Here is a 26,795-nt window from a genome sequence, read left to right as displayed (position 1 = left end):
CCTATGGAAATAAAAAAATTAAAATAAAAAAGAAGGAAGAAAAAATCCCCAACAAATCCAACATCTTCAATAAAATAAGGAAACTAACCAAACCATATTACAATCAATAAAGTACACTACCAAATAGTTATTAGTACCATATATTCAGTGATGACAGAAATGTCACACGTGGTTAATGAGCATTGACATATGCCTGGTGTGACTGATAAACTGAATTTATAATTTTATTTAATTTTAATTAATTTAAATTTGAAAAGCCACATGTGACTACTGGCTACTGTATTAGGTAGTGTAGATCTGGTGTTCTCTAGAGGGATAAGAGTATGCTGATAGCCAACACATGTGGCTTTGATTTTGGGCATAATATAGGTTTTCTCTAAAGTTCATCACCCTGAAAGGTATCATCCTTTGATTAAAGTAATAAGCTACTATATGGTGGGGATGGGCTGCAGTAGAAGTGGGGAAAAGTCCCTATCTATTTTCTCTAATATAAGCACTTCTGGCTGAGGGGAAATGTGGACAGAACAACTAGGTAGAAAATCATCAAGGAAACAGAACACTTGAACAAACTATAAACCAAGGAACACCTTGCCTGGAAACAGCAGAATATAGTATAGTTGGTCCTATGTACTGGTGGGTTCCAAATCCACAGATTCGACCAACCATGGGTGAAAAAGTAAAATAAAAACACAATAAAATAACAATAACAAAAAATAATACAAATAACACAGTATAATAACTACGCAGCACAAATATAGTATTGGTATTATAAGTAACATAGAGATAATTTAAAGTATATGAGAGGATATGTGTAGGTTATATGCAAATATTGAGCCAGTCTGTATAAGGAATTTGAGCATCCACAAATTTTGGTATCCATGGAAGGTCCTGGAACCAATTCTCCCCAAAAGATACTGAAAGACTACTGTACATTCTTTTCAGTTGCACATGGATCATTCTCCATGAAAGCCTATCTGCTAGGTTATACAACAAACCTCAACAAACTTAAAGGAAAAAGATAATACAAACTGTTTTCCAACTACAATGGAATAAAATAGGTATCAATAACAAAAAATTTTTGGAAATTTGCAAATACAGAAAAAACATAGTCTGAGAAAAACCAATGAATTAAATAATAAGTCAAAAGGGAAATTAGAAGGTAAATTTGAGATAAATGAAAATTACAACATAACATATATCATGGGACACAGCTAAAGTAGTTGCTTCTAGAAATTTATAGCTATAAAGACCTATATAAACAAAGAAGAAATATCTGAAATCATAACCTAACCTTTCACCTTAAGACACACACACACACATGAAATAGCAAACTAAACCTAATGCAAACAAAAAAAATTTGAGAAAAAAATTAATGAAATAGAGAATAGAATAATAGCAAAAAGAATAAAACCAAAATTGGTTCTTTGAAAAAAAAGCAACAAAATTGACAAACCTTTAGCCAGACTGAACAAAAAAAAAAAAAAAAAAAAAGAAGACTCAAACCAGTAAACTCAGAAATGAAAGAGGGGACATTACTACTGACAGAAATAAAAAGACTATGAAAGGAATACTACAAACAAATGTATGCCAATAAATTAGGTAACTGAAATGAAATGGACAATTTCCAAGAAAAACAAACTACTGAAAGTGATGCAAGAAACAAAATAAGAACAGACCTACAGTAAGTGAAGAAACTGAATTAGTAATTGAATACTACCCACGAAGAAAAACCTAATCTCAGATGGCTTCCTTAGTGAAGTCTACCAAATGTTTAAAGAAGAAATAATACCAATTCTTCATATATTATTCCAAAAAATAAAAAAGGAGAGAATAGAATACTTCCTAACTCATTATATGGAACAATATTGCCCTACCACCAAAACCAGACAAAGATATCACAAAAAAGACAGACCAGTATTTCTTATAAATATGGACACAAAAATCCCCAATAAAATTGCAGCAAACTGATTCCAGGAACATATAAAATGAATTATACACAATGACCAAAGGGGATGCAAGGAATGTAATGTTAACATTTGAAAATCAATTAATGTAATATACTACATCAATTAAAAAAACCCCACACAATCATCTGAACACTTGAGAAAATCCAACAGTCTAAAAATTCTCTATAAACCAGAAACAGAATCAAATTTCCTCAACGTGATAAAGAGCTTCCATAAAACCCCTATGACTGACATCATACTTTCTGGTAAAAGACTGGATGCTTTCTGCCTAAATTCAGGAACACAGACAAAGATGTCTGCTCTCACCACTTCTCTTACTAGAGGTACTTAGCCAGGGCAATTAGGCAAACAAACAAAAAAAAAATTGGAAAGCAAAAAGTAAAACTCTCTATTTAGAGATGACATGATCCTATATATAGAAAATCCCAAAGACTCCACTAAAAAAATCTATTAGAATAGTGAGTTCAGGAAGGCTGCAGGATACATTATCATTACACAAAAGTCAATTATATTTCTGTACATTTGGAATGAACAATACACTCATAAAGAATTCCATTTAAGAATAAAATAGTTAGAAATAAGCTTAACAAAAGAAGTGCAAAACTCATATTCTGAAAACTATACTTCACACCCACTAGGATGGCTATAATCAAAAAGTCAGATAATAAGTTATGACAAGGATATAAAGAAACCCTAACTCTCAGATACTGCTGGTATGAATGTAAATGGAGTGGCCACTTTGGAAAATAGTCTGGCAGTTTCTCAATCAGTTAGCGCAGAGTCATCAGCAACTCCACTCCTAGATATATTATACTCAAGAGCAGTGAAAACACATATCCATGTGAAAACTTGTATGCAAACATTCATAGCAGAATTATTTATAATTGTCAAAAGTTGGAAACAACCCAAATGTCGATCAACTGATAAATACAATATGGTGTATTTATACAATGAAATAGTATTCCAAAAAAGAAATAAAGTACTGATACATGCTACAACATGGATGTACCATGAAAACATTGTTAAGTGAAATAAATCAGGCACAAAAAAGTCCAAAAATTATATGATTCTACCTAAATGAAATGCTCAGATTAGGCAAATGTACATTAGTAGCTCCTTACAGCTCAGGGTCATAAGGGAATGTGAGGGAAAAGGGATATAATAGTTTCTAAAGGGCACAGAGTTCCTTCCTTCCTTAGCTTCTAAGTGCACAGAGTTCCTCCCTCCCTCCTTCCTTCCTTCTTCCCTCCCTCTCTCCCTGCCTTTCTCTCTCTCTCACTCTCTCTCTTTCTCTCTTTCACAGTTCCACCCAGGCTGGAGTGAAGGGGTGCCATTTCAGCTCACTGCATCCTCCAACTCCTGGGTTCAAGCGATTCTCCTGCCTTGGCCTCCCAAGTAGCTGGGATTATAAGGTGCCTGCCACCACACCTGGTACATTTTTGTATTTTTAGTAGGGTTTTACTATGTTGGCCAGGCTGGTCTCAAACTCCTGACCTCAGGTGATCCACCTGCCTTGGCCTCCCAAAGTGCTGGGATTACAGGCGTGAGCCACGGTGCCTGGCACAGAGTTTCTTTGAAACATGAGCTTCGGCTGGGTGAGATAGTCCTAGCAACTGGCATCTGTAGTCCTAGCTACTGGAGGTGGAGTCAGGAGGAGTGCTTAAGCTTGGGAGGTGGAGATTGCAGTGAGCCATGTCGTGTCACTGCACTCCATCCGGGGTGACAGAGTGAGATCCTGTCTCAAAAACAAAATAAAACAAAATACCTTGAGTTTCAAAACTGTAGTGATGATTGCACATATTTGTGAATATACTAAAATCAACTGAATCTCCCTTACACTTTTAAATCAACTGAATTGACATACATCAACAATAGAAAATAAAAGAAAACAGCTATCATTTAAAATAGCATAAAATGTAAAATGTTTAAAAATAAAACAAGGCTGGCCGGGCGCGGTGGCTCAAGCCTGTAATCCCAGCACTTTGGGAGGCCGAGGCGGGTGGATCACGAGGTCAAGAGATCGAGACCATCCTGGTCAACATGGTGAAACCCCGTCTCTACTAATACAAAAAATTAGCTGGGCACAGTGGCGCGTGCCTGTAATCCCAGCTACTCAGGAGGCTGAGGCAGGAGAATTGCCTGAACCCAGGAAGCGGAGATTGCGGTGAGCCGAGATCGCGCCATTGCGCTCCAGCCTGGGTATCAAGAGCGAAACTCCGTCTCAAAAAAAAAAAAAAAATAAAACAAATAAAAAAAAATAAAAAAAAATAAAACAAGGCTGAGTGTGGTGGCTCATGTTTGTAATCCCAGCACTTTGGGAGGCCAAGGCGGGTGGATTACCTGAGGTCAGGAGTTTGAGACCAGCCTGGCCAACGTAGTGAAACCCTGTCTCTACTAAAAATACAAAAAATTATCTCAGCGTGGTGGCGCATGCCTGTAATTCCAGCTTCGGGGAAGGCTGAGGTAGGAGAATTGCTTGAACCTGGGAGGCGGAGGTTGCAGTGAGCTGAGAATCGCACCATTGCACCTCAGCCTGGGCAACAAGAGTAAAACGCCATCTCAAATAGATAAATAAAACAAAAGACATGTAAGATGCTACAGAGAAAATTATAAAACTGAAATACATTAGAGATAACTGAATGGGGAGAAATTGTTAACAGATGAGAAAACTCAACAAAGAAGACAATTTTCCACAAATTAGTATATAATCAATGTCAATCAAAATTCTAATAGATTTGTTGGCAGACCTTGATAAGCTGATTCTAAAATTTCTATGAACAGTAAAGAAACAAAAACAAAAAAAATTTTTTTAAAGATGAAGATCAGTTATATAGGTATTAGCATTTTTTTCTCTCTCATACAAAGTCAGGTATTAGTATTTTTTTTTTTTTTTTTTGAGATGGAGTTTTGCTCTTGTTACCCAGGCTGGAGTGCAATGGCGCGATCTCGGCTCACCGCAACCTCTGCCTCCTGGGTTCAGGCAATTCTCCTGCCTCAGCCTCCTGAGTAGCTGGGATTACAGGCATGCGCCATCATGCCCAGCTAATTTTTTGTATTTTTAGTAGAGATGGGGTTTCACCATGTTGACCAGGATGGTCTCGATCTCTTGACCTCGTGATCCACCCGCCTCGGCCTCCCAAAGTGCTGGGATTACAGGCGTGAGCCACCGTGCCCGGCCCAGGTGTTAGTATTTTTAATGAAGTTACAATAATCAAGGGAAGACACTCATGGCAAAAGGATAGGCAAAGAGATGAAGAGAGAACTCACCAGGAGATCTCTGCAGCACCTGCAGCCAACTGATTTATTACAGAGGTGGTATTGCAGTATAGATCAGTGGGGAAAATGGATTCCCCAATAAATTGACCTAAGACAACTGGGTAAGCATATGTAAACTAAAATAAATTGGGACTTTAAAAGAATCCTATCACACACCAAAGTCGTTTCCAGGTAGATAAACCAAAAATGGGAAAACATACCCATAAAGTTTAAAATAAACATAGAAAAATATCTTCATGTCCTAGGAAAAGCATTCTTATGAAAGACACACGTAGTAGGACTTTTCATAAAAAGACCTATTTGATATTAAGAACCCTTGTTCATCAAAAAACACTGACAAAAATGAGAATACAAAGACACAAACTCAGAGAAAACACTCACAACACATACAACTGACCCACTATCCAATATGTAAAAGAATTCCTATAAATCAACAACGAAATAAAAACAGCTCAATTAGAAAAAGTAGATAAAAGATTTGACCAGGAATTTCAGAAAAGTGGAAAACTAACGGCCAATATACCTATCAAAAAAGAGCCTAACTTATTTAGCATTTGAGGAAAAGCAAAATATAAAAGCAATGAAATGCTGCACCTAATAGTATAGCAAAAACATTGAAAAAGTCTGACAGCACTAAGTTTGGTGAGAACACGAAAATCCTCAACTTCATTAATTAGGGAAAAGCAAATTAAAACCACAATGAAATAACACCAGACTCATTAGGTTGGCAGAAACAAAAATAAAAAGTATAACGTGCTGGCAAGAATATACAGTGATTGATTATGTCCTCTGATGCAAACCACTTTGGAAAACCATTTGATGCTGTCTTTAAGTTGAACATTCCTGTCATAAATATATAGTCTATGGAAAAATTCTTGCACACACGCAATGAGACACTTTTAAGAATGTTTAAAATAGCAATGTTTGGAATAAGAAGAAGATTGAAAAGTGCCCAAATATCCTCTGTAGGATAGTGTAGAGTGTATTTGCACAATGGAATACTCTCTCCATTCATTCATGAAAATGAATAAACTACAGTCACACATATCAATAGGGAAGAATCACACAAACCTAATACTGAGGCAAAGTACCTGCAGTATGATTCTAGATCTATAAAATGTAAAACAGGTAAATCGCAATTATTTTACTTAGAGATCCACTACTTTTTTTTTTTTTTGAGACAAGGTCGCCCTCTGTCACCTAGGCTGGAGTGCAGTGGTACAATCTTGGCTCACTGTAACCTCCACCTCCCGGGTTGAAGTGATTCTCCTGCCTCAGCTACCTGCATAGCTCAGATTACAGGCACATGCCACCACACCTGGCTTATTTTTGTATTTTACTAGAGATGGGGTTTCACCATGTTGGCCAGGCTGACCTCAAGTAATCTGCCCTCTTCCATTTCTTAAAGTGCTGGGATTACAGGCGTGAATCATTGTGCCCAGCCAGAAAATAATATTGAGAAATTTCAAGACCAGCATAAATGCTAATGAGATATAATCATAAATGTGTCTTACCAGCTCTCTTAGGAAATCCTGTTGAAAGGAATCTCAAAGATGTCATAAGGTGTCCATTATCTGCTTTTGAACCAATAAATTTTACTGTTACTACTGCATATGGAAGACACTGCCTAGGTTTATCTACAGGCTTTGAAAGGACACTGTATTCATAAAAGTACACCTGAAAGATAATTAGAAAAAGAACAGGTTCATGCTGATTAATTCTGGCAATCGGACTTGAATAAGCTCATATTTTTAAAAAGTCAATATAATTGTGTATTATTTATCTACTTCCATATAAACTTCTCCAGCTGCCTTGTTTAACCCTAATATTTTTGAAGATGTACAGAATTCCTTTTTTCCCCCACATTTTTTTTTCCTTGGTAGGCTACCAATGTCCGCAGAAAAAGACACAATTCGTTTTTAAATAAAAAATATTTTTTCATTAAAAGTTAAATGTTTTGCATACAGTCTCAACTACTGTATTTTATTTGGTAGGAAAAATTAGGAAAATAACAATAGATAGTATGTTTTACATGTGGGAGCATGGATATACTTTCATAGAGAAGACTTATCTTCATTTAATCATAGTATAATTATACATAATCCACATATAATTTAATATTCTGTATAAAATTTTTTCTTTCTTTTTTTTATGTCTGCTTCTTAATTCCTTCAGCATATTCTGTATAAAATTAAAGGTCCACAAAATATCTATGTGAAATTTGACAGATTACTGTTTCATCTAATGACTAATATGTAAGCCTTTTCTTTTTTCCTACTTAGTACAAAAGATCAAAATACTGTTTCAAAAAAGCCTTGTTTTCCAAAATTAACATTATTTATTATTATTGATTTTTTATTACATATATTTATGGGACACAATGTGGTATTTTGATACATGTATACAATGAGGAGTAATTAAATCAAGGTAATTAACATGTCTACCACCTCACCCATCACTTTTTATGGTAAGACACTGGAAATTTACTCTCAGCGATTCTGAAATATGCATTATAAATAACTATGGTTGCCCTGCTATGCAGCCTTGTTTAAAAGAGAAGTAGGTCTATTTTTGAAAGGTAGTAATTAATCTATGTAATATCTAAATAAAAATAGCCACTGTACTTTTAAGAGTTAAATGTAAATTTTCAAACTTCTTCACTAATATTCTCATACAACAAATATTAAAATAGCTTTCACTGTTTGTTTAACATATTATATTCAACGAATTAAGAGATTTCATTTAATATTTTGGGAATTTAAGTCTTAAACAATGTGAAACATGTACTTTTCAAGAAATCAAATGAACCATTAACATACTGTTGAACCGTAGGCTTGTACTTCAATGGTATCTTTCAAAGAAGGTGCATTTCTTGACATATGGCAATCAAAGTTAGGAGAAGGATCCAAAGAAACTTTATTTTTATCCACAGAAGGCTGGATTTTCTTCACTTTTCCAAAGAGAACCTAAACAAAGAAGCACCCCCCCCCCAAAAAAGTAAGTAAGAATATACCAAAACACTTCTAAACTGTCACACTTCAAACATAAAAGGCTAACGTTGTTTTGTTTTTCTGAGACAGGGTCTTACTCTGTCACCCAGGCTGCAGTTGCAGCCTCAATCTCTCAGACACAAGTGATCCTCCCACCTCACCCCCATTGAGTAGCTGGGACTACAGGTGCACACCAACATGACCAGCTAATTTTTGTAGGGACTGGATTCCACCATGTTGCCTAGGCTGGTCTTGAACTCCCGGGTCAAGCGATTCTCCCGCCTTGGCCTCCAAAAGCAATGAGATTACAGGCATAAACCACTGTGCTAGGCCCTGATTTTTTAAGAAGAAGAAACCTAAATGGAAAGATAATCCATTTTCTAGATGAATGGGATGATTTAACATGGTAATTATGTCAATTCTTCCCCAAATTAAACTATAAGATTAGAATAATTCCAATAAATATTTCACAGAATCTACTTTTTTTTGAGACGGAATCTCATTCTGTTGCTCAGGCTGGAGTGCAGTGGCGTGATCTTTGCTCATTGTAGCCTTCACCTCCCAGGTTCCAGCAATTCTCCTGCCTCAGCCCCCTGGGTGGCTGGGATTACAGGCATGCGCCACCACGCCCAGCTAACTTTTGTATTTTTAGTAGAGATGGGGTTTTGCCATGTTGGCCAGGCTGGCCTCGAACTCCTGACCTCAGGTAATCTGCCTGCCTTGGCCTCCAAAGATGATGGGTTTACAGGTGTGAGCCACTGTGCCCACTGAGAATCTACTTTTAAAAATGGGTTTTAATTTAACAAATGTACTTGGAAGAAAAAACAAACAAGAATAGCTCAGAAATTTAAAAAAAAGTCTGGGTTAGCAATTGAGAATGATGAAACAGCACAAATGACTTGCAACTCCAGATATAAAAACATTTTTTAAAAGGATGGTACTATAAGAAAAAGTAAAGAAAAGATCAAAATGAACAAAAAACAGAATGAAAGAAAAAGCTTGAAGTAAGCTCACACATGTATTTAAAATACTAAAAATACAGTATATTAATGATACCATTTAAATAAGAATTGATGATTCAATTAATGATGTGGGACAACAGAAAAAATTAAATTCTTTTCTTAAATGTTAAAGATTTAAGTATTAAAAACGTAATGAAAATACTGTACAAAGAAATATAGGCCAATATTTACTCAATCTCAAAGTGACAAGTGTTTTCTAAGAACATGTGCCAAAAAATATGAACCAAAAACATATAAACTTCATAACATCATAATATTCTAAGACTTCTGCCTATAAACAACAAATGATTTAAAAACTAAAACCATGAACGTAAGTGACAGTATTTTATTACTGTTATTTATTTATTTATTTTTTTGAGATGGAGTTTCACTCTTGTTACCCAGGCTGGAGTGCAATGGCGCGATCTTGGCTCACCGCAACCTCCGTCTCCTGGCTTCAGGCAATTCTCCTGCCTCAGCCTCCTGAGTAGGTGGGATTACAGGCACATGCCACCATGCCCAGCTAATTTTTTGTATTTTTAGTAGAGACGGGGTTTCACCATGTTGACCAGGATGGTCTCGATCTCTTGACCTCGTGATCCACCCGCCTCGGCCTCCCAAAGTGCTGGGATCACATATTACTGTTATTTTTAATAGATTAGTACATTCATTCAACAGTCAAAAAATACTAAATATAAAGTTGCATTCTGAATTGGATCTTGGAACAGAAACAAACATGAATAGAAAAATATCACCCGGCATGTAAAGAAACAGAAAATTATAGCCAATTCAAAGGAAAAAAATAAACAGAAATTGTCCCTGAAAAAGACCTGATGGCTGATCTACTAGACAAAAACTTTAAAACAACTGTCTTAAAGATGCTCAAAGAACTAAGTATGTGGAGACAGTAAAAAAACAATGCATTAACAAAATGGAAATATCAATAAAGAGAAAACTTTAAAAAACCAAAAAGAAATCCTGTAGCGGAAAAGTACAGAGGCTGAAACGAAAAGCTCACTAGAGGGGTTCAAAGGCAGATTTGAACAGGCAAAAGAAAAAAGAAAGAATAAGCGATTTCGAAGACTGGAAAATCAAAATTATTGAGTCTCAGGAACAGAGAGAGAAAAACTAAAAAAAAAAAAAAAAGTGAACAGAGCCTAAGGGACATGTGAGACAATATCAAGCAGACGAATGTACATGCTGTGGGAGTCTGAGGAGAGAGAGAGAAAGGACAGAGAGAATATTTGAAAAAATGAAGGCTGAAAACTTCCCAAATCTGATAAAAGATGTATATATTAACATCCAAAAAATAGGAGGATCGCTGGAGCTGGGAAGTTTGAGGCTATGTCCACAGGAAAAAAAAAGAAGAAAGTTTTTTACTGTAGCCAGCAAACTATTCTTCAGAAATGAAGGAGAAACTGAATGGCTGACCTTCAGCAGGGCTGCAGCTACTGTGTTCTCTCGCACGGGTGTCGCTGGGCTATTGGTGTGGACCTTGCAGCCGCGATGGATTCAAGTTCGAAATATGGCAACTTTGAAAGATATTACCAGGCGACTAAAGTCCATCAAAAAATCCAGAAAATTACCAAGTCTATGAAAGTGGTAGCAGCAGCAAAATATGCCCAATCTGAGACAGAGCTGAAATCAGCTCAAATATATGGATTGGGATCTTTATCTCTGTATGAAAATGCTGATATCAAGGTGCCTGAGGACAAGAAGAAACACCTCCTTATTGGTGTGTCCTCAGATTGAGGACTGTGTGGTACTATTCATTCCTTCATTGCTAAACAGATGTAAAGTAAGGTTGCTACACTAACAGCAGCTGGGAAGGAAGTTATGCTTGTTGGAATTGGTGACAAAATCAGAGCCATACTTTATAGGACTCATTCTGAGCAGTTTCTAGAGGTATTCAAAGAAGTGGGAAGGAAGCCCCCTACTTTTGGGGATGGCATTAGCCATTGCCCTTGAATTACTAAATTCTGGATATGAATTTGATGAAGGCTCCATCATCTTTAATCAATTCAGGTCTGTCATCTCCTATAAGACAGAAGAAAAGCCCATCTTTTCGCTTAATACCAGGCAAGTGCTGAGAGCATGAGTATCTACAATAATATTGATGCTGATGTGCTGCAAAATTACCAAGAATACAATCTGGCCAACATCATCTACTACTCTCTGAAGGAGTCCACCACTAGTGAGCAGAGTACCAGGATGACAGCCAGGGACAACACCAGCAAGAATGCTTCTGAAATGATTGACAATGACATTCAACAGTACCTGCGCCAAGCTGTCATCACACAAGAGCTGACTGAAATTATTTCTGGTGCTGCAGCTCTGGATTAATGAAAATCAAGTTCCATCCTCAGACAAGAGGTAAAGAAGGAAAATTCAGCCAGCTGATTTTGTTTTTAGCTTACTGCTGTCTTTGTCAGAAGAAACTGTTCCTTCATTGTTTGAATTACTGAAGCCAGCCAAGATATTTGTAAATTATCTTACAATAAACAACTTAAGGGGGAAAAAAAAAAAGAAATGAAGGAGAAATACTTTTCCAGACCAAAAAAAAAAAAAAAAAAAAAAGCTGAAGGAATTTATTGCTACCAGACCTGTCTTACTAGAGATACTAAGGGAGTTCTAGCCAAAAGAAAATGATGCTAATATGATTGCTATACTAATATTGTAACCATGGTGTATAAACCACTTGTGTCTTTTTTAAGAAGACTAAATGAAAAAGCTTAAAAATAATAACCACAATTTTTAAGAGACAAGCAATATACATAATGCAAATTTTGATTATCAAAAATTCAAAATGTGAGAAGAAAAGGAAATTAGTGTTACAGATTTTTTTCCTTTGCAATTAAAGTTAAGTTGTATCAGTTTTAAATAACTCGTTATGGATGCAAAATGTGTTTTGTAAGCCTTACCATAAGCAAAAAGCAAAAATACTAAAAATAAAAAGCAATGAATTAAAACATATTACCAGAGAAAATCAACCACAAAGGAAGACAGGAAGAAAGAGTTACAAAACAACTAGAAAACAAGTAACAAAATGGCAGTAATAAGTCCTTACCTATCAATACCAATAACAACATTGTAAATAAAAAAATTCTATTAGCACCAAAAGGAAGTAGAAAAGCGAGAGCAAACCAAACCTAGAATTAGTAAAAGATCAGAGAAGAAATAAAATTAAAACCAAAAAAGTACAAAAAGATTATTGAAACAAAAAATTATTTTTTAAAAAAGGTAAACAAAACATACAAACAGTTAGACTAAGAAAATAAGAACAGACGACCCAAATAAATAAAATCAGAAACTAAAAGGAAACACAACTGAAACCAGACAAATACAAAGGATCATTAGACACTAGTATGATATCTAAATACCAATAAATTGGAAAACTGAAAATACATTCCTGGACTTCTAACCTATTTGAGACTGAACCATGAAGAAACAGAAAACTTGAATAGATAAATAGTGAGTGACAAGATCAAAACAGTAATAAAGTCATCCGACAAAGAAAAGCCCAGGTCCTGATGACTTCACCAGTAAATTCTAACCAACATTTAAAGAATAACTAATGCCAATTCTAATCAAACTATTCCAAAAAATTGAAGGGGAGGAGATACTTCCAGACTCATTCCACAAGGCCAGTATTACCTTGATGCCAAAACCAAAGATAACAAAAGAAGCTATGAGCCAATATCCCTGATGAGCAGAAATGTAAAAATCCTCAACAAAATATTAGCAAATTGAATTCAACAACATATTGAGTATCATTCATCATGACCAAGTAGGATTCATAGCAGTGATGGAAGGATGGTTCAAGTTATGCAAATCAATAAATGTAATAAATCACATCAACAGAATCAAAGACAAAAATCATATTATCATTTCATTAGATGCAGAGAAAGCAATAAAATTGAACATCCGTTCACAAAAAGTCTCAACAAATTTGGTATAGAAGGAACATACCTCAAAACAACAAAACTCATGTATGACAAACCTACAGTTAATATCATACTGAATGGGGAAAAATTGAAAGCTTTTTCACTAGGATCTGGAAGAAGACAAGGATGCTCACTTTTACCATTTCTATTCAATATAGTTCTAGAAGTACTAGCCAGAGCAATTAGGTGAGTGAAAGAAATAAAGTGCATCAAAATTGTAAAAGAAGAAGTCAAATTATTATTGTTTGTAGAGGACATGATCTTATATTTAGGGAAACCCAGTGTCATAAAAAACACCTTATAACTGATAAATTCAGTAAAGTTTCAGGATACAAAATCAACAAACACACATCAGTAGTATTTCTATATGATAATATTGATCAATATGAAAAGGCAGTCAGGAAAGCAATCTCATTTACAACAGCTACAAATGCTGCACTCTGAGTTTGTACCACTGGACTCAGCCTGGGTGACAGTTAAGACTCTGTCTCAAAAAAAGGAAAGGAAATGGAAGGGAGAAGGGAGAAAGAGAAAAAGGGAGAAGGAAGAAAATGGGAGAGAGTGGGTAAGGGGAACAGGAAAGAAGGGAAAGGGAAAGGAAGAGAAGGAAAGAAACATTTATTACAGGATATTTGGAAAATGCTAATTTGGAAAACTAGAAAGTACAGAAAATTATATTGTCATGATCCAAAGATCATCACTAATAACAAGTGCATTTTATATCATCATCTTGATGATACCTCATTTTTTTTAAATTTAAAAAGTTAAACATGATTGCGTAAACATTTTCCTGTATCTTAAAAAATTCTCCATAAACCCAATTGCAACGGATACTTCTTATTCCAGAGACAGAATATATAATAAGTTCATAATACATTATTGCTGGACATTTACATGGTGGCTATTTTTCTCTACTATACGCAAGGCTTTGACACACACACACAAAATAGTTGAGAGGTCTATATACCCTGTGCTCAGCTTTTCTTAATGTTAACATCTTATGTAACCACAGGAAAATTATAAAAGAATTTAACACTGATACAATACCATTAACTAAAATAAACTGCAGGAGTCTAAAAATAATTAGCTTAAGCCAAAATTATTATAACATAATGCTTTAGAGGAGGGTACGTAAAGCACTATAGTACTTATTTATGATAGAAACAAAAGAGTAAAAGAGAGGCAGGTCAATTAGAACAGAAAACTATATATATTGAGAAGACAAAGATGAAGGCTGCCTTTGCTTTTTTTTTTTTCCTTCTGCTTTGTGCTGTACACGCAGGTAAAGAGGAAAGAGGAAAATTTTGAATAATGATAACAAAAATAATAAATATAATTATTACTTATTTAATATGCTGTAATTTAAAAACACTATCAACTTATATTGAAAGGATAATATGTTCAGATCAATTTAAAGCAAACTGTCCATATACTTTATTTTATGCTACCTACCTTAAAAATTAAAATACTTTCTACAGTAATGCTTCGACTGTGAGAATAATTCAAGGCAATATCAACATGTCTAAACATGTAAATTCCAAGAAGAGGATTTCCTAGTATCTTCAATGTAGATGCTCTGGTACTTATTCCATTCTGATATATCTCTGCCACATCACTCTGAGGAAGTGCTAAAAAGCAGAAATGTTCTTCGAGTTCTCTGCAATGTCTTCCACTTTCACGCATCTCTGACCTAAAGTAAAACAAATAATGTACACGGTTAAAGATGAACATCAATAGTATTTTCAAGAAGATACATATTTCCACTGACCATAGTTAGAAAGCAAGAGAAGTATTGATGATATTCAGAGGTACTACACTGTGATGATAAATTAGGCTGAAAATGATCTTAGGAACAAATTCAGGATTACTTATCCAAGATTTATGAACGTTATTATCATCCCTGGTATAAAATAACAGGGGCTAACATTTCTTAAATGTTGCTAATATAACCAGTACAAAGTCTTAAGCAATACATGCATCTTCTCATTTCATTCTCAAGCTCTCAAGAAGTTTTTATAGTTTATTTTGTTGCTGTTAACATTTTTAAAATGAGGAAAGTCAGGTTCAGAAAGTTAAATCTTGCTGAAGTAGGAAAATAACAGAGTTGGAATTATACACACCAACTCTTAGTCTGTCAGGTTCCAGAGCTCAAGTTCTTGTTAATTATGTTACAGAGGGAAGAATGTGCATTTTCTAAACAAAATATCTTGTCTATATTATATATCTCTACATATCTGTAGACACAAAAATATACACACATGCACACATATAGTCAATTATTAGGGACATTCTCCATTCCTCAGGATTTAGATAACAGCTGGGAGAAATAGACCAGTATTTGATTAAAGAATCCTATCTTAAGCAAAGAAAATTAGGAATCATCCTCAGAAAAGATAATAATTTGAAGTATAGATAACCCCCAATTCTACCACTTCTATTACAAGACCCATTTAAACATAATATAATATGTTAACAAAATATATATCCCTTCCCTAAAAATGACAGATTAGATATCCTATACAGCTTGCTCAGGAGTAGAGGCAGCAGAAACTGCCACACCAGGTGATACAATAAAAGTGATTCAGACACTAGGGTCCAAATGATTATCTGTAACGGAGAATTTACAGAACCTAGCAAAGAAATGTATATACCACAAAAGGAAAATTGTTCTTGAGAATGACATGCTTCCAAGATTTATTTCCTGAAACATCACTTACAGAATTTGTTTAAAGTATACTGTGGACTTAATATATTAATACTTATTTTATTTTCAAGAATGACTCATCATTAACGGTAGACTGGGCCACAAAACATATGGTAACAGTTATAAGCAAGACTAACTGATTAGATAATGATTAATTCTATTTCCTGGCAATGTCAGCCTTAACTTTTGGCTCCACAAATCAGCATTTCCTGCTCTTGGTTTCAACTTGACATCAGTAGATTCTGTGAACCACTAAGATCTCTGTTGACTGCTAAGGTTTAATTCTCATAGAAGAAAAATTATGCTATCTCTCATTTTTCTGACTTTTCTGGAGGCTTTTCTTGGGATTTAGAAAAACATTAACTTTCTGAGCAAGCCCTAGAAGGAATTTCCATATGGAAAGGTAAACAACAATAGAAGAAAGAATGAAAGGGAGGGAGGAAATTGAAGAATACTGTTCTAAGATTCTTACATCACACATAAAAGTAACATTTAAAAGTACACCAGAATAAATTAAAGACGTATAATGTAAACCCTACAGCAGAGTTTTTCCACAGTGTCACCGGGGATATTTTGGGCCAAATTCTTTAAAAAAAATTTTTTTTAAACCTATTCATCTTCCTGACTACTACTATATCATCATAAGGGCTTCAGTGGAATTAAAAAAATTTAACAATAAAAATCTGATCCAGGGCCACAACATCCTATGTAAATTGAAATAGAAAATATTCCCTGGAGTTTTGCATTGGTAATTACACTACTAACACATTTTATTTTTTAGTATGTCTTAAGAATTATATTTGAAAAAAATTGGGCCTAAATATGTTAATAAAAATAACCTATAAAAATCAGTTTTCGATCTGTTTCTGGCTTTAAAATTGCATAAAAGGTTGACTTTACAAATTTATTCAGACGATAGGCTCTAAGTCACCATTTTAAATGACAGAAACTCTTGAGTCTTAAGACTTCCATTTCAGAAACAATACGTAATAGGAGCCTGAAGAGTCTTTTCTTTCTTTTTTATTTATTTATTTATTTAAAAAATTTATATATTTTATTGCACTTTAGGTTCTAGGGTACATGTGCAAAACATGCAGGATTATTGCATAGGTACATACATGGCAATGTGGTTTGCTGCCTCCATCTCCCCCATCACCTATATCTGGTATTTCTCCCTGTTATCCCTCCCCAACCTCCCTACCCCTCACTGTCCCTTCCCTATTCTCTCTCAACAGACTCCACTGTGTGATGCTCCCCTCCCTGTGTCCCTGTGCTCTCATTGTCCAACACCCACCTGTGAGTGAGAACATGTGGTTTTTCTGTTCCTGTGTCAGTTCGCTGAGAATGATGGTTTCCAGATTCGTCCATGTCCCTACAAAGGACACAAACTCATCGTTTTTTATGGCTGCATAGTATTCCATGGTATATATGTGCCACATTTTTCTTGCCCAGTCTATCATCAATGGGTATTTGGGTTGGTTCCAGGTCTTTATTATTGTAAACAGTGCCACAATGACATATGTGTGCATGTGTCTTTATAACAGAATGATTTATAATCCTTTGGATATATATCCAGTGATGGGATTGTTGGGTCAAATGGAATTTCTATTTCTAGGTCCTTGAGGAATTGCCACAGTCTTCCACAATGGTTGAACTAATTTACACTCCCACCAACAGTGTAAAAGTGTTCCTGTTTCTCCACATCCTCTCCAGCATCTGTTGTCTCCAGATTTTTTAATGATCGCCATTCTAACTGGAGTGAGATGGTATCTCAATGTGGTTTTGATTTGCATTTCTCTAATGACCAATGATGATGAGCATTTTTTCATATGTTTGTTGGCCTCATAAATGTCTTCTTTTGAAAAGTGTCTGTTCATGTCCTTTGCCCACTTTTGAATGGATTTGTTTTTTTTCTTGTAAATCTGTTTTAGTTCTTCGTAGATTCTGGATATCAGCCCTTTGTTAGATGGGTAGATTGCAAAAATTTTTTCCCATTCTGTTGGTTGCCAGTTCACTCTAATGATTGTTTCTTTTGCTGTGCAGAAGCTCTTAAGTTTAATTAGGTCCCATTTGTCTATTTTGGCTTTTGTTGCCAATGCTTTTGGTGTTTTAGTCATGAAGTCCTTGCCTATGCCTATGTCCTGAATGGTTTTGCCCAGGTTTTCTTCTAGGGTTTTTATGGTGCTAGGCCTTATGTTTAAGTCTTTAATCCATCAGGAGTTAATTTTAGTGTAAGGTGTCAGAAAGGGGTCCAGTTTCTGCTTTCTGCACATGGCTAGCCAGTTTTCCCAACACTATTTATTAAACAGGGAATCCTCTCCCCATTGTTGATTTTTGTCAGGTTTGTCAAAGATCAGATGGTTGCAGACGTGTGGCATTGCCTCTGAGGCCTCTGTTCTGTTCCATTGGTCTATATCTCTGTTTTGGTGCCAGTATCATGCTGTTTTGGTTACTGTAGCCTTGTAGTATAGTTTGAAGTCAGGTAGCGTGATGCCTTCAGCTATGTTCTTTTTGCTTATAATTGTCTTGGCTATGCTGGCTCTCTTTTGGTTCCATATGAAGTTAAAGGTGGTTTTTTCCAGTTCTGTGAAGGACGGTCATAGGTATCTTGATGGGGATAGCCTTGAATCTATAAATTACTTTGGGCAGTATGGCCATTTTCCCAATATTGATTCTTCCTAACTATGAGCATGGAATGTTTTTCCATCTGTTTGTGTCCTCCCTTATTTCGCTGAGCAGTGGTTTGTAGTTCTCCTTGAAGAGGTACTTTACATCCTTTGTTAGTTGTATTCCTAGATATTTTATTCTCTGTAGCAATTGTCAATGGCAGTTCGTTCTTGATTTGGCTCTCTTTAAGTCTGTTATTGGTGTATAGGAATGCTTATGATTTCTGCACATTGATTTTGTATCCTGAGACTTTGCTGAAGTTGCTTATCAGTTTAAGGAGATTTTGGGCTGAGATGATGGGGTCTTCTAAATATACAATCATGTCATCTGCAAATAGAGACAATTTGACTTCCTCCTTTCCTAACTGAATACCTTTTATTTCTTTTTCTTGACTGATTGCTCTGGCTAGAACTTCTAATACCATATTGAATAGGAGTGGTGAGAGAGGGCATCCTTTTTTAGTGCCAGATTTCAAAGGGAATGCTTCCAGTTTTTGCCCATTCAGTATGATATTGGCTGTGGGTTTGTCATAAATAGCTTTTATTATTTTGAGATACGTTCCATTGATACCTAGTTTATTGAGAGTTTTTAGCATAAAGGGCTGTTGAATTTTGTTGAAGGCCTTCTCTATATTTATTGAGATAATCACGTGGTTTTTGTCTTTGGTTCTGTTTATGTGGTGGATTACATTTATAGACTTGCATATGTTGGACCAGCCTTGCATCCCCAGGATGAAGCCCACCTGATCGTGATGGATAAGCTTTTTGATGTGCTGTTGCAATTGGTTTGCCAGTATCTTATTGAAGATTTTTACATCTATGCTAATCATGGATATTGGCCTGAAGTTATCTTTTTTTGTTGAGTCTCTGCTGGGTTTTGGTATCAGGATGATGTTGGTCTCATAGAATGATTTGGGAAGAATCCCCTCTTTTTGGATTGTTTGGAATAGTTTCAGAAGGTGTGGTACCAACTCCTCTTTGTATGTCTGGTAGAATTTGGCTATGAACCCATCTTGACTGGGCCTTTTTTTTTGGTTGGTAGGCTATTATTAATTGCTGCCTCAACTTCAGCCCTTGTTATTGGTCTATTCAGGTTTCAACTTCTTCCTGGTTTAGGCTTGGGAGGGTGCAAGTGTCCAGGAATTTATCCATTTCTTCCAGGTTTACTGGTTTGGGTGCATAGAGTTGTTTGTAGTAATCTCTGATGGTAGTTTGTATTTCTGTGGAATTGGTGGTGATATCCCCTTTATCGTTTTTTACTGCACCTATTTGATTCTTTTCTCTTTTCTTATTAATCTGGCTAGCAGTCTCTCTATTTTGTTGATCTTTTCAAAAGAACCAGCTCCTGGATTTACTGATTTTTTGAAGGGTTTTTTTGTGTCTCTATCTCCCTCAGTTCTGCTCTGATCTTAGTTATTTCTTGTCTTCTGCTAGCTTTTGAATTTTTTTGATATTGTTCCTCTAACTCTTTCAATTTTGATGATAGGGTGTAAATTTTACATCTTTCCTTGCTTCTCATGTGGGCATTTATTGCTATAAATTTTCCTCTAGACACTGCTTTAAATATGTACCAGAGATTCTGGTACGTTGTGTCTTCATTCTCGTTGGTTTCAAAGAAGATCTTTATTTCTGCCTTCATTTCATTGTTTATCAGTCAATATTCAAGAGTCAGTTGTTCAGTTTCCATGAAGTTGTGCGGTTATAAGTTAGTTTCTTAATCCTGAGTTCTAATTTGATTGCACTGTGGTCTGAGAGACTGCTTTTATAATTTCCGTTCTTTTGCATTTGCTGAGGAGTTGATTTACTTCCAATTATGTGGTCAATTTTAGAGTAGGTGTGATGTGGTGCTGAGAAGAATGTATATTCTGTGGATTTGGGATGGAGAGTTCTGTATACGTCTATTATATTTGCTTGGTCCAGATCTTAGTTCAAGTCCTGGATATACTTGTTAATTTTCTGTCTCGTTGATCTAATATTGACAGCTGAATGTTAAAAGTCTCCCACTATTATTGTGTGGGAGTCTAAGTCTCTTTGTAGGTTGTTAAGAATCTGTTTTATGTATCTAGGTGCTCCCGTATTGGGTGTGTATATATTTAGGATCATTAGGTTCTCTTGTTGCATTCCTCCTTTTACCCTTATGTAATGCCCTTCTTTGTCTCTTTTGATCTTTGTTGGTTTAAAATATTTTATCAGAGACTAGGATTGCAACTCCTGCTTTTTTTTTGCTCTCCATTTGCTTGGTAAATCTTCCTCCATCCCTTTATTTTGAGCCTATGTGTGCCCTTGCACGTGAGATGCGTTTCCTGGATACAGCACACTGATGGTTTTTAACTTTTTATCCAATTTGCCAGTCTGTGACTTTTGATTGGGGCATTTAGCCCATTTACATTGAAGGTGAACATTGTTATGTGTGAATTTGATCCTGCCATTTTGATGCTAGCTGGTTGTTTTGCCCATTAGTTGACGCAGTTTCTTCATTGTGTCGATGCTTTTTACCATTTGGTATGTTTTTGGAGTGGCTGGTACTGGTTGTTCCTTTCTATGTTTAGTGCTGCTTTCAGGAGCTCTTGCAAGGCAGGCCTGGTGGTAACAAAATCTCTCAGCAATTCATTGTACGTAAAGGATTTTATTTCTCCTTTGCTTATGAAACTTAGTTTGGCTGGATATGAAATTCTAGGTTGAAAGTTCTTTTCTTTCAGGATGTTGAATATTGGCCCCATCTTCTGGCTTGTAGAGTTTCTGCCGAGAGATCCGCTGTGACTCTGATGGACTTCCCTTTGTGGGTAATCCGACATTTCTCTCTGGCTGCCCTTAACGTTTTCTCCTTCATTTCAACCCTGGTGATTCTGATGATTATGTGCCTTAGGGTTGCTCTTCTTGAGGAATATCTTTGTGGTGTTCTCTGTATTTCCAGGACTTGAATATTGGCCTGCCTTGCTAGGTTGGGGAAGTTCTCCTGGATAATATCCTGAAGAGTGTTTTCCAGCTTGTATTCATTCTCTCCATCACATTCAGGTACACCTATCAAACTTAGATTAGGTCTTCTCACATAATCCCATATTTCTTGGAGGCTTTGTTCATTTCCTTTCACTCTTTTTTCTCTAATCTTGCCTCTCATTTTATTTCATTGAGTTGATCTTCAATCTCTGATATCCTTTCTTCTGCTTGGTCAATTCAGCTATTGAAACTTGTATGTGCTTCACGAAGTTCTCGTGTTGTGTTTTTCAGCTCCATTTAGTCATTTATATTCTTCTCTAACCTGTTTATTCTTGTTAGCCTTTCATCAAACCTTTTTTTCAAGGTTCTTGATTTCTTTGCATTGGGTTAGAACATGTTCTTTTAGCTCAGAGGAGTTTGTTATTACCCACTTTCTGAAGCCTGTTTCTATCAATTCATCAGACTCATTCTCCATCCAGCTTTGTTCCTTTGCTGGTGAGGAGTTGTGATCCTTTGAAGGAGGAGAGGCATTCCGGTTTTGGGTGTTTTCATCCTTTTTGTGCTGGTTTCTTCCCATCTTTGTGGATTTATCTACCTGTGGTCTTTGTAGTTGATGACTTTTGGATGGGGTCTCTGAGTGGATGTCCTTTTTGTTGATGATGAAATTATTTCTTTCTGTTTTTTAGTGTTCCTTGTAACAGTCAGGCCCCTCTGCTGTAGGACTGCTGGAGATCCACTCCAGACCCTGCTTGACTGGGGATCACCTGCAGTGGCTGCAGAACAGTAAGTGTTGCTGCCAGTTTCTTCTTTTGTTATCTTCATCTCAGAAGGATACCCACCAGATTTCAGCCTGAGCTCTCCTTTATGAGGTGACTCTTTGGATATACAAGGGTCGGGGAGCTGCCTGAGAAGACAGTCTATCCCTCATAGGAGCTCATGTGCTAAGCTGTGAGCTCTGTTGTTCTCTTCAGAGCTGCTGGGCAGGTATGTTAAAGTCTGCTGCAGCGGAACTCATAACCACCTTTTTTCCCAGGTGCTCTGTCCTGGGAAGGTGAGGCTTTATTTCTAAGTTCCTGACGTGCTGCTGTCTTTTTTCAGAGCTGCCCTGCCCAGGAAGGAGGTAGCCTAGTCACAGTCTGCCAGCAGAGGCATTGCTGAGCTCCTGTGGGCTCTGCCTAGCTGCCGTGTGAACTTCCTTGCAGTCTTGTTTATAGAGGTATAGTTAGAATTGCCTCGGTAATGGCAGACTGCCTCAGTAGTGACAGAATGCCTCTGTAATGGCGGATGCCCTTCCCTCAACAGAGCGGGACCGTCGTGGGTCCAGCTGCACTTGCTGTGAAACTCTCAATCCAGAGCATTTCGGATTGCTGCTCTTTGTGGGGGTAGGACCCACTGAGCCAGATCATCTGGCTCCCTGTTTTGGCCCCCTTTTTTTCAGTTGAATGGGTGGCTCTGTCTCCTAGGCGTTTCAGGCACCAGTTGAAATGGCCGCCCAGATTTGTGTGAGTTTTTATGTGGAGACCCGCTGCACTGGCTGAAATAGCCATGCTGGAAACTTGTGGTGCTTTTCAGCCTGGAGATCTCTTCGTCTGTGGGCAGTAATAACTCATTGGGAAATGCGGTGTTCACTCACCCTCTGTGTTGTTCTCGCTGGGAACTGCACTCCAGAGCTGTTCCTATTTGGCCATCTTAGATCCTAAATGGAGTCTTTTCTATACACAGTAGCATGTAATTGGAACTGTGCCCCCAAGAGTTAAAGAAACCACTGACTAGCAGAAATTCTTAAGCTTGCAGGATGGCATATAAGAAAACTTACTGAAACACTCACACTCCCTCCATTTGTAACAATACCGGCCAAAATAATTTGGAACCAATATGCCAAATGAAGTTTATACAGAATGAGCTTGCTGGCATCATAGCCTGAATCTCCACTGTGTGTTTTATACGCATTCCCCCTAAATTTGCACACGGGACCCATGAGGAGGCATGAAGAGACAACTGTGCATGCCCAAGGATTTTCTACACCTCCCTTTCCTTCCACCAATCACCTAACGATCCCAAGATCCACCCCCAAACCATTTCTAATAAAACTACTGCTTTAAAGTTAGCATGGGGAGACAGATTTGAACTTGACCTCCTGTCTCCCTGTGAGTCTACTTTCAATGAAAGCTTTTCTTTTCTCGAAAACCAGGTATCATGGTATTGACTTCTAGTATATCAGGTGGGGAATTTCATCTGCTTGATAACATAATTGGGTAAGAATCTGAAGAACTAGCATAAACAAAGTACTCTTTTACCAAGAAGCATTAATAAGCATCAGATTCTATGCTAAAATAGTATTTATATTATCTTAAATTTAAAAAATACATAAAAGAGTAATTTTCTAGAAATATTTCCCCATGTTTTTCTGCAGCAATACTAATGAGGGATAAATGTCAAAGTCTGTTACCTCTGAACCCTGCATGTACTTTAAGCTCTGGGGTAGGAAGCTCAAAATCAACACAATACTCAAGTCTCAGAATTGATAGTTATACTCTTGATTGTGGGTTTTTCATTTTGGTCATTATTTTTTAACTAATATTTTATTAAATATTAAGTAAATATACGCAAAAGACAGATGAGAAAACTCACATGAGAGAGAAGGTGAGTGGAAGAAACAGGACTGGAATCTTGTATTTGTGCTACCATGCTGCTGTCTCCCTATTGAAGCCAACTACAACAAAGTGTAAGTGCCACGGCCGGAATGCCTATGTCATAGTTAATTACATCATTTAGAATAGATTCCAAGACAACCTACATATAGCAGGTAATGTTTTGTTCAGTAAATGAAACTCTGGGAAGTATTTTATCTCTACGTTTAAGTGGAAGCACAAGTTCATACAAAGTATTTAGCTATGCAGCAGGAGGTGCCTAAAGCAGAGATTAAAAGTATTCAAGTAGGTATTTTTTTAATAATAAAGAAAATAAAGTTATTTCTTTGGAGATCTTTAAAGAGAATTTAGTAATTTTCAAATCCATCTGATTGCTAGTGATAAGAACTCAGTATCCAGCTGGTCCAAAGTGCAATATAAGAACCAAAACACTGACAGCTAAGAGAAACTGTGATTCTACATTATTTAGGAAATGTGATAATGCTACACAACTCCAGAGATAAGACTTTATTTCCTATTGCTGCGATAACAAATTCTCATAAACTGAATGGATTAAAAGGCATAAATGTATTATTTTAGTTACATAGATAAGTTCAGATATGACTCTCATTGGGCTAGAATCAAGGTATCATCTTTCTGGATTGTGTTCCTTTCTGAGGTTCTAGGGGAGGATCTATTTCCAAGTTGGCAGAATTGAATTACCAGCAGTTGTAGGACTGAAGTCCCCATTTCCTTGCTGGCTGTAATACAGCACAGGACATTTCCCAGCTTCTAGAATTTATCTACAATCCTTGGCTCATAACCTCCTTTTTTCATCTTCAAAGCCAGCAAAGGGAAGCTGAGTCCCCTTCATATCTCTTTTTTCTTTCATCTCTGCTCTCTGATCCATTCTTCTGCCTCCCTCTTCTGTTTTTAAAAGCTCCTGTGATTAAACTGGGCCCACCTAGATCATCTAGGATAATCACCTATCTCCAGGTCTGTGACCTCAATCACACCTGCAAAGACCTTTCTGCCATGTAAAGTGATATATTCACAGGTTCTGGGGATTAGGATGTGAACATCTTTGGTGGAGCATTATACTGCTTACCACAGGCAGATTCTGAACTTGGCCCCTCAATGATATTAGGAACTTGTTTCCCACCCCCCCGCCAACTCTCCCTCTGCTGTACACAGCTTTATCTTTATCCACATCCAGCTCCCATCACAGTTGCAAGTGGGAAGCTGGTAGCAACTAGGCTTCCTTGCTCACAGCTACCAGAAGAGAAACAGACTTCACCTCCCCAGGATTTCCAAGTAAGTCTTATGCTATGTTCTATTTAACTATAATGACTAGGCTTGTACATCAATAGATTCATAAAGTAAGGGGAATTTGACAAAAAAATGGTTAGACTAATTATAAAAGATGATCTAGAATTGTTAGGAAAACTGTAGTAAACTACGGTCTAATCATTTGGCTACCCCTCTTCATACACACCCTTCTTCTAACACATATACTTTCAAAAATGCTCATTCACACAAACTACTTTCAATCCACCTCACAAGGAGGGAACAACCCAAAGCCTCACTGAATTACTACACATCCAACTCCAGATCCATGATAACCACATGGACAAAATGCCTTCATTTCCAATAGATCTGGATATACATCTAAATAACCAACATTCATTTAGGTGACATATGGCTAAGTTTAAATTATCTACACCCAAAATACAATGTTGAAGGAAAAAAAAGAATACAATTAAATTCTAAAAAGTAAAGAATGCTAACAATTGTCTGTATTAACTGGTTATCCTACTGTAAAGAAGTAGCTGGGATTCCTTGCTCTCAAAATTCCAAAGGCTAGTAACCATAGCAGGAGATCTTATTAAGAAAATGGTTGAAACTAAGAATGTCTGTCTCTTGGCAACAAGCCTCTGGACCTCCCCATCAGCCAAGGCCCTGTATCTGTAACGAACTTCATGTACTGAATTTCAGTTTGAAACTATCAATTTCTACCCCCAGATTGCATTTAGAACACTGTCATGTGCCATAGTAGACATTTTTGTTAATGACAAACCAAAAGTACAATGGTGGTTCCATAAGATTATAATGGAGCTGAAAAATTCCTATTGCCTAGTGATATCTTAGGTGTCGTAATGTCATAGCATAATGCATTACTTTCATGTCTGTGGTCATGGTGGTACACTGCCAGTCATATAAAAGTATAGCACATATGATTATGTACAGTACATAGTACTTGATAATAATAAATGACTATGTTGTTTATGTATTTAGTATACTATAATTTTTATTCTTATTTTAGAGTATATTATCTCTCCTTATTAAAATAAATTAACTGTAAGACAGCCTCAGGCTGGTCCTTCAGAAAGTATTCCTGAAGAAGGCATTGGTATCACAGAAGATGACAGCTTCATGCATGTTACTGCTCCTGAAGATCCTCTAGTGGGACAGATATCAAGGTGGATGTCAGTGATATTGATGATCCTGACCCTGTGAAGATTTAGACTAATATGTGTGTGTGTCTTAAGTTTTAAATAAAGAGTTCTAAAAGTTAAAAAAAATAAAAAAATAGCAAAAAAGTATATAGAATAAGGATAAAAATATTTTGTACAGCTGCACAATGTATTCGTGTTTTAAGGTAAATGTTATTATAAAAGGG

General features: G+C 36.4%; 1 protein-coding gene and 1 pseudogene across 1 annotated transcript in view; one reads left to right on the top strand and one right to left on the bottom strand.

Moving 5' to 3' along the window:
* The window catches only part of TEX15 (testis expressed 15, meiosis and synapsis associated), a 78,706-nt gene that overhangs the window by 19,879 nt on the left and 32,032 nt on the right, over positions 1–26,795 (bottom strand). The window contains exons 3-5 of the mRNA XM_012468798.3: positions 14,631–14,868; positions 8,063–8,209; positions 6,758–6,920 (exon numbers count right to left, since the gene is read on the bottom strand). Coding sequence (XP_012324221.3) covers positions 6,758–6,920; positions 8,063–8,209; positions 14,631–14,868 — 548 coding nt within the window. The remainder of the gene's footprint in view (positions 1–6,757; positions 6,921–8,062; positions 8,210–14,630; positions 14,869–26,795) is intronic.
* Positions 10,745–11,650, top strand: LOC105728429 (ATP synthase subunit gamma, mitochondrial-like; annotated as a pseudogene).

This window comes from Aotus nancymaae, unplaced genomic scaffold (assembly GCF_030222135.1).
Source record: "Aotus nancymaae isolate 86718 unplaced genomic scaffold, 86718_ANA_hifiasm-v0.15.2.pri h1tg000079l, whole genome shotgun sequence".
Taxonomy (NCBI): Eukaryota; Metazoa; Chordata; class Mammalia; order Primates; family Aotidae; genus Aotus; species Aotus nancymaae.
Note: the sequence above shows the minus strand (reverse complement) of the source record. Positions and strands in the feature narration are given on the sequence as shown.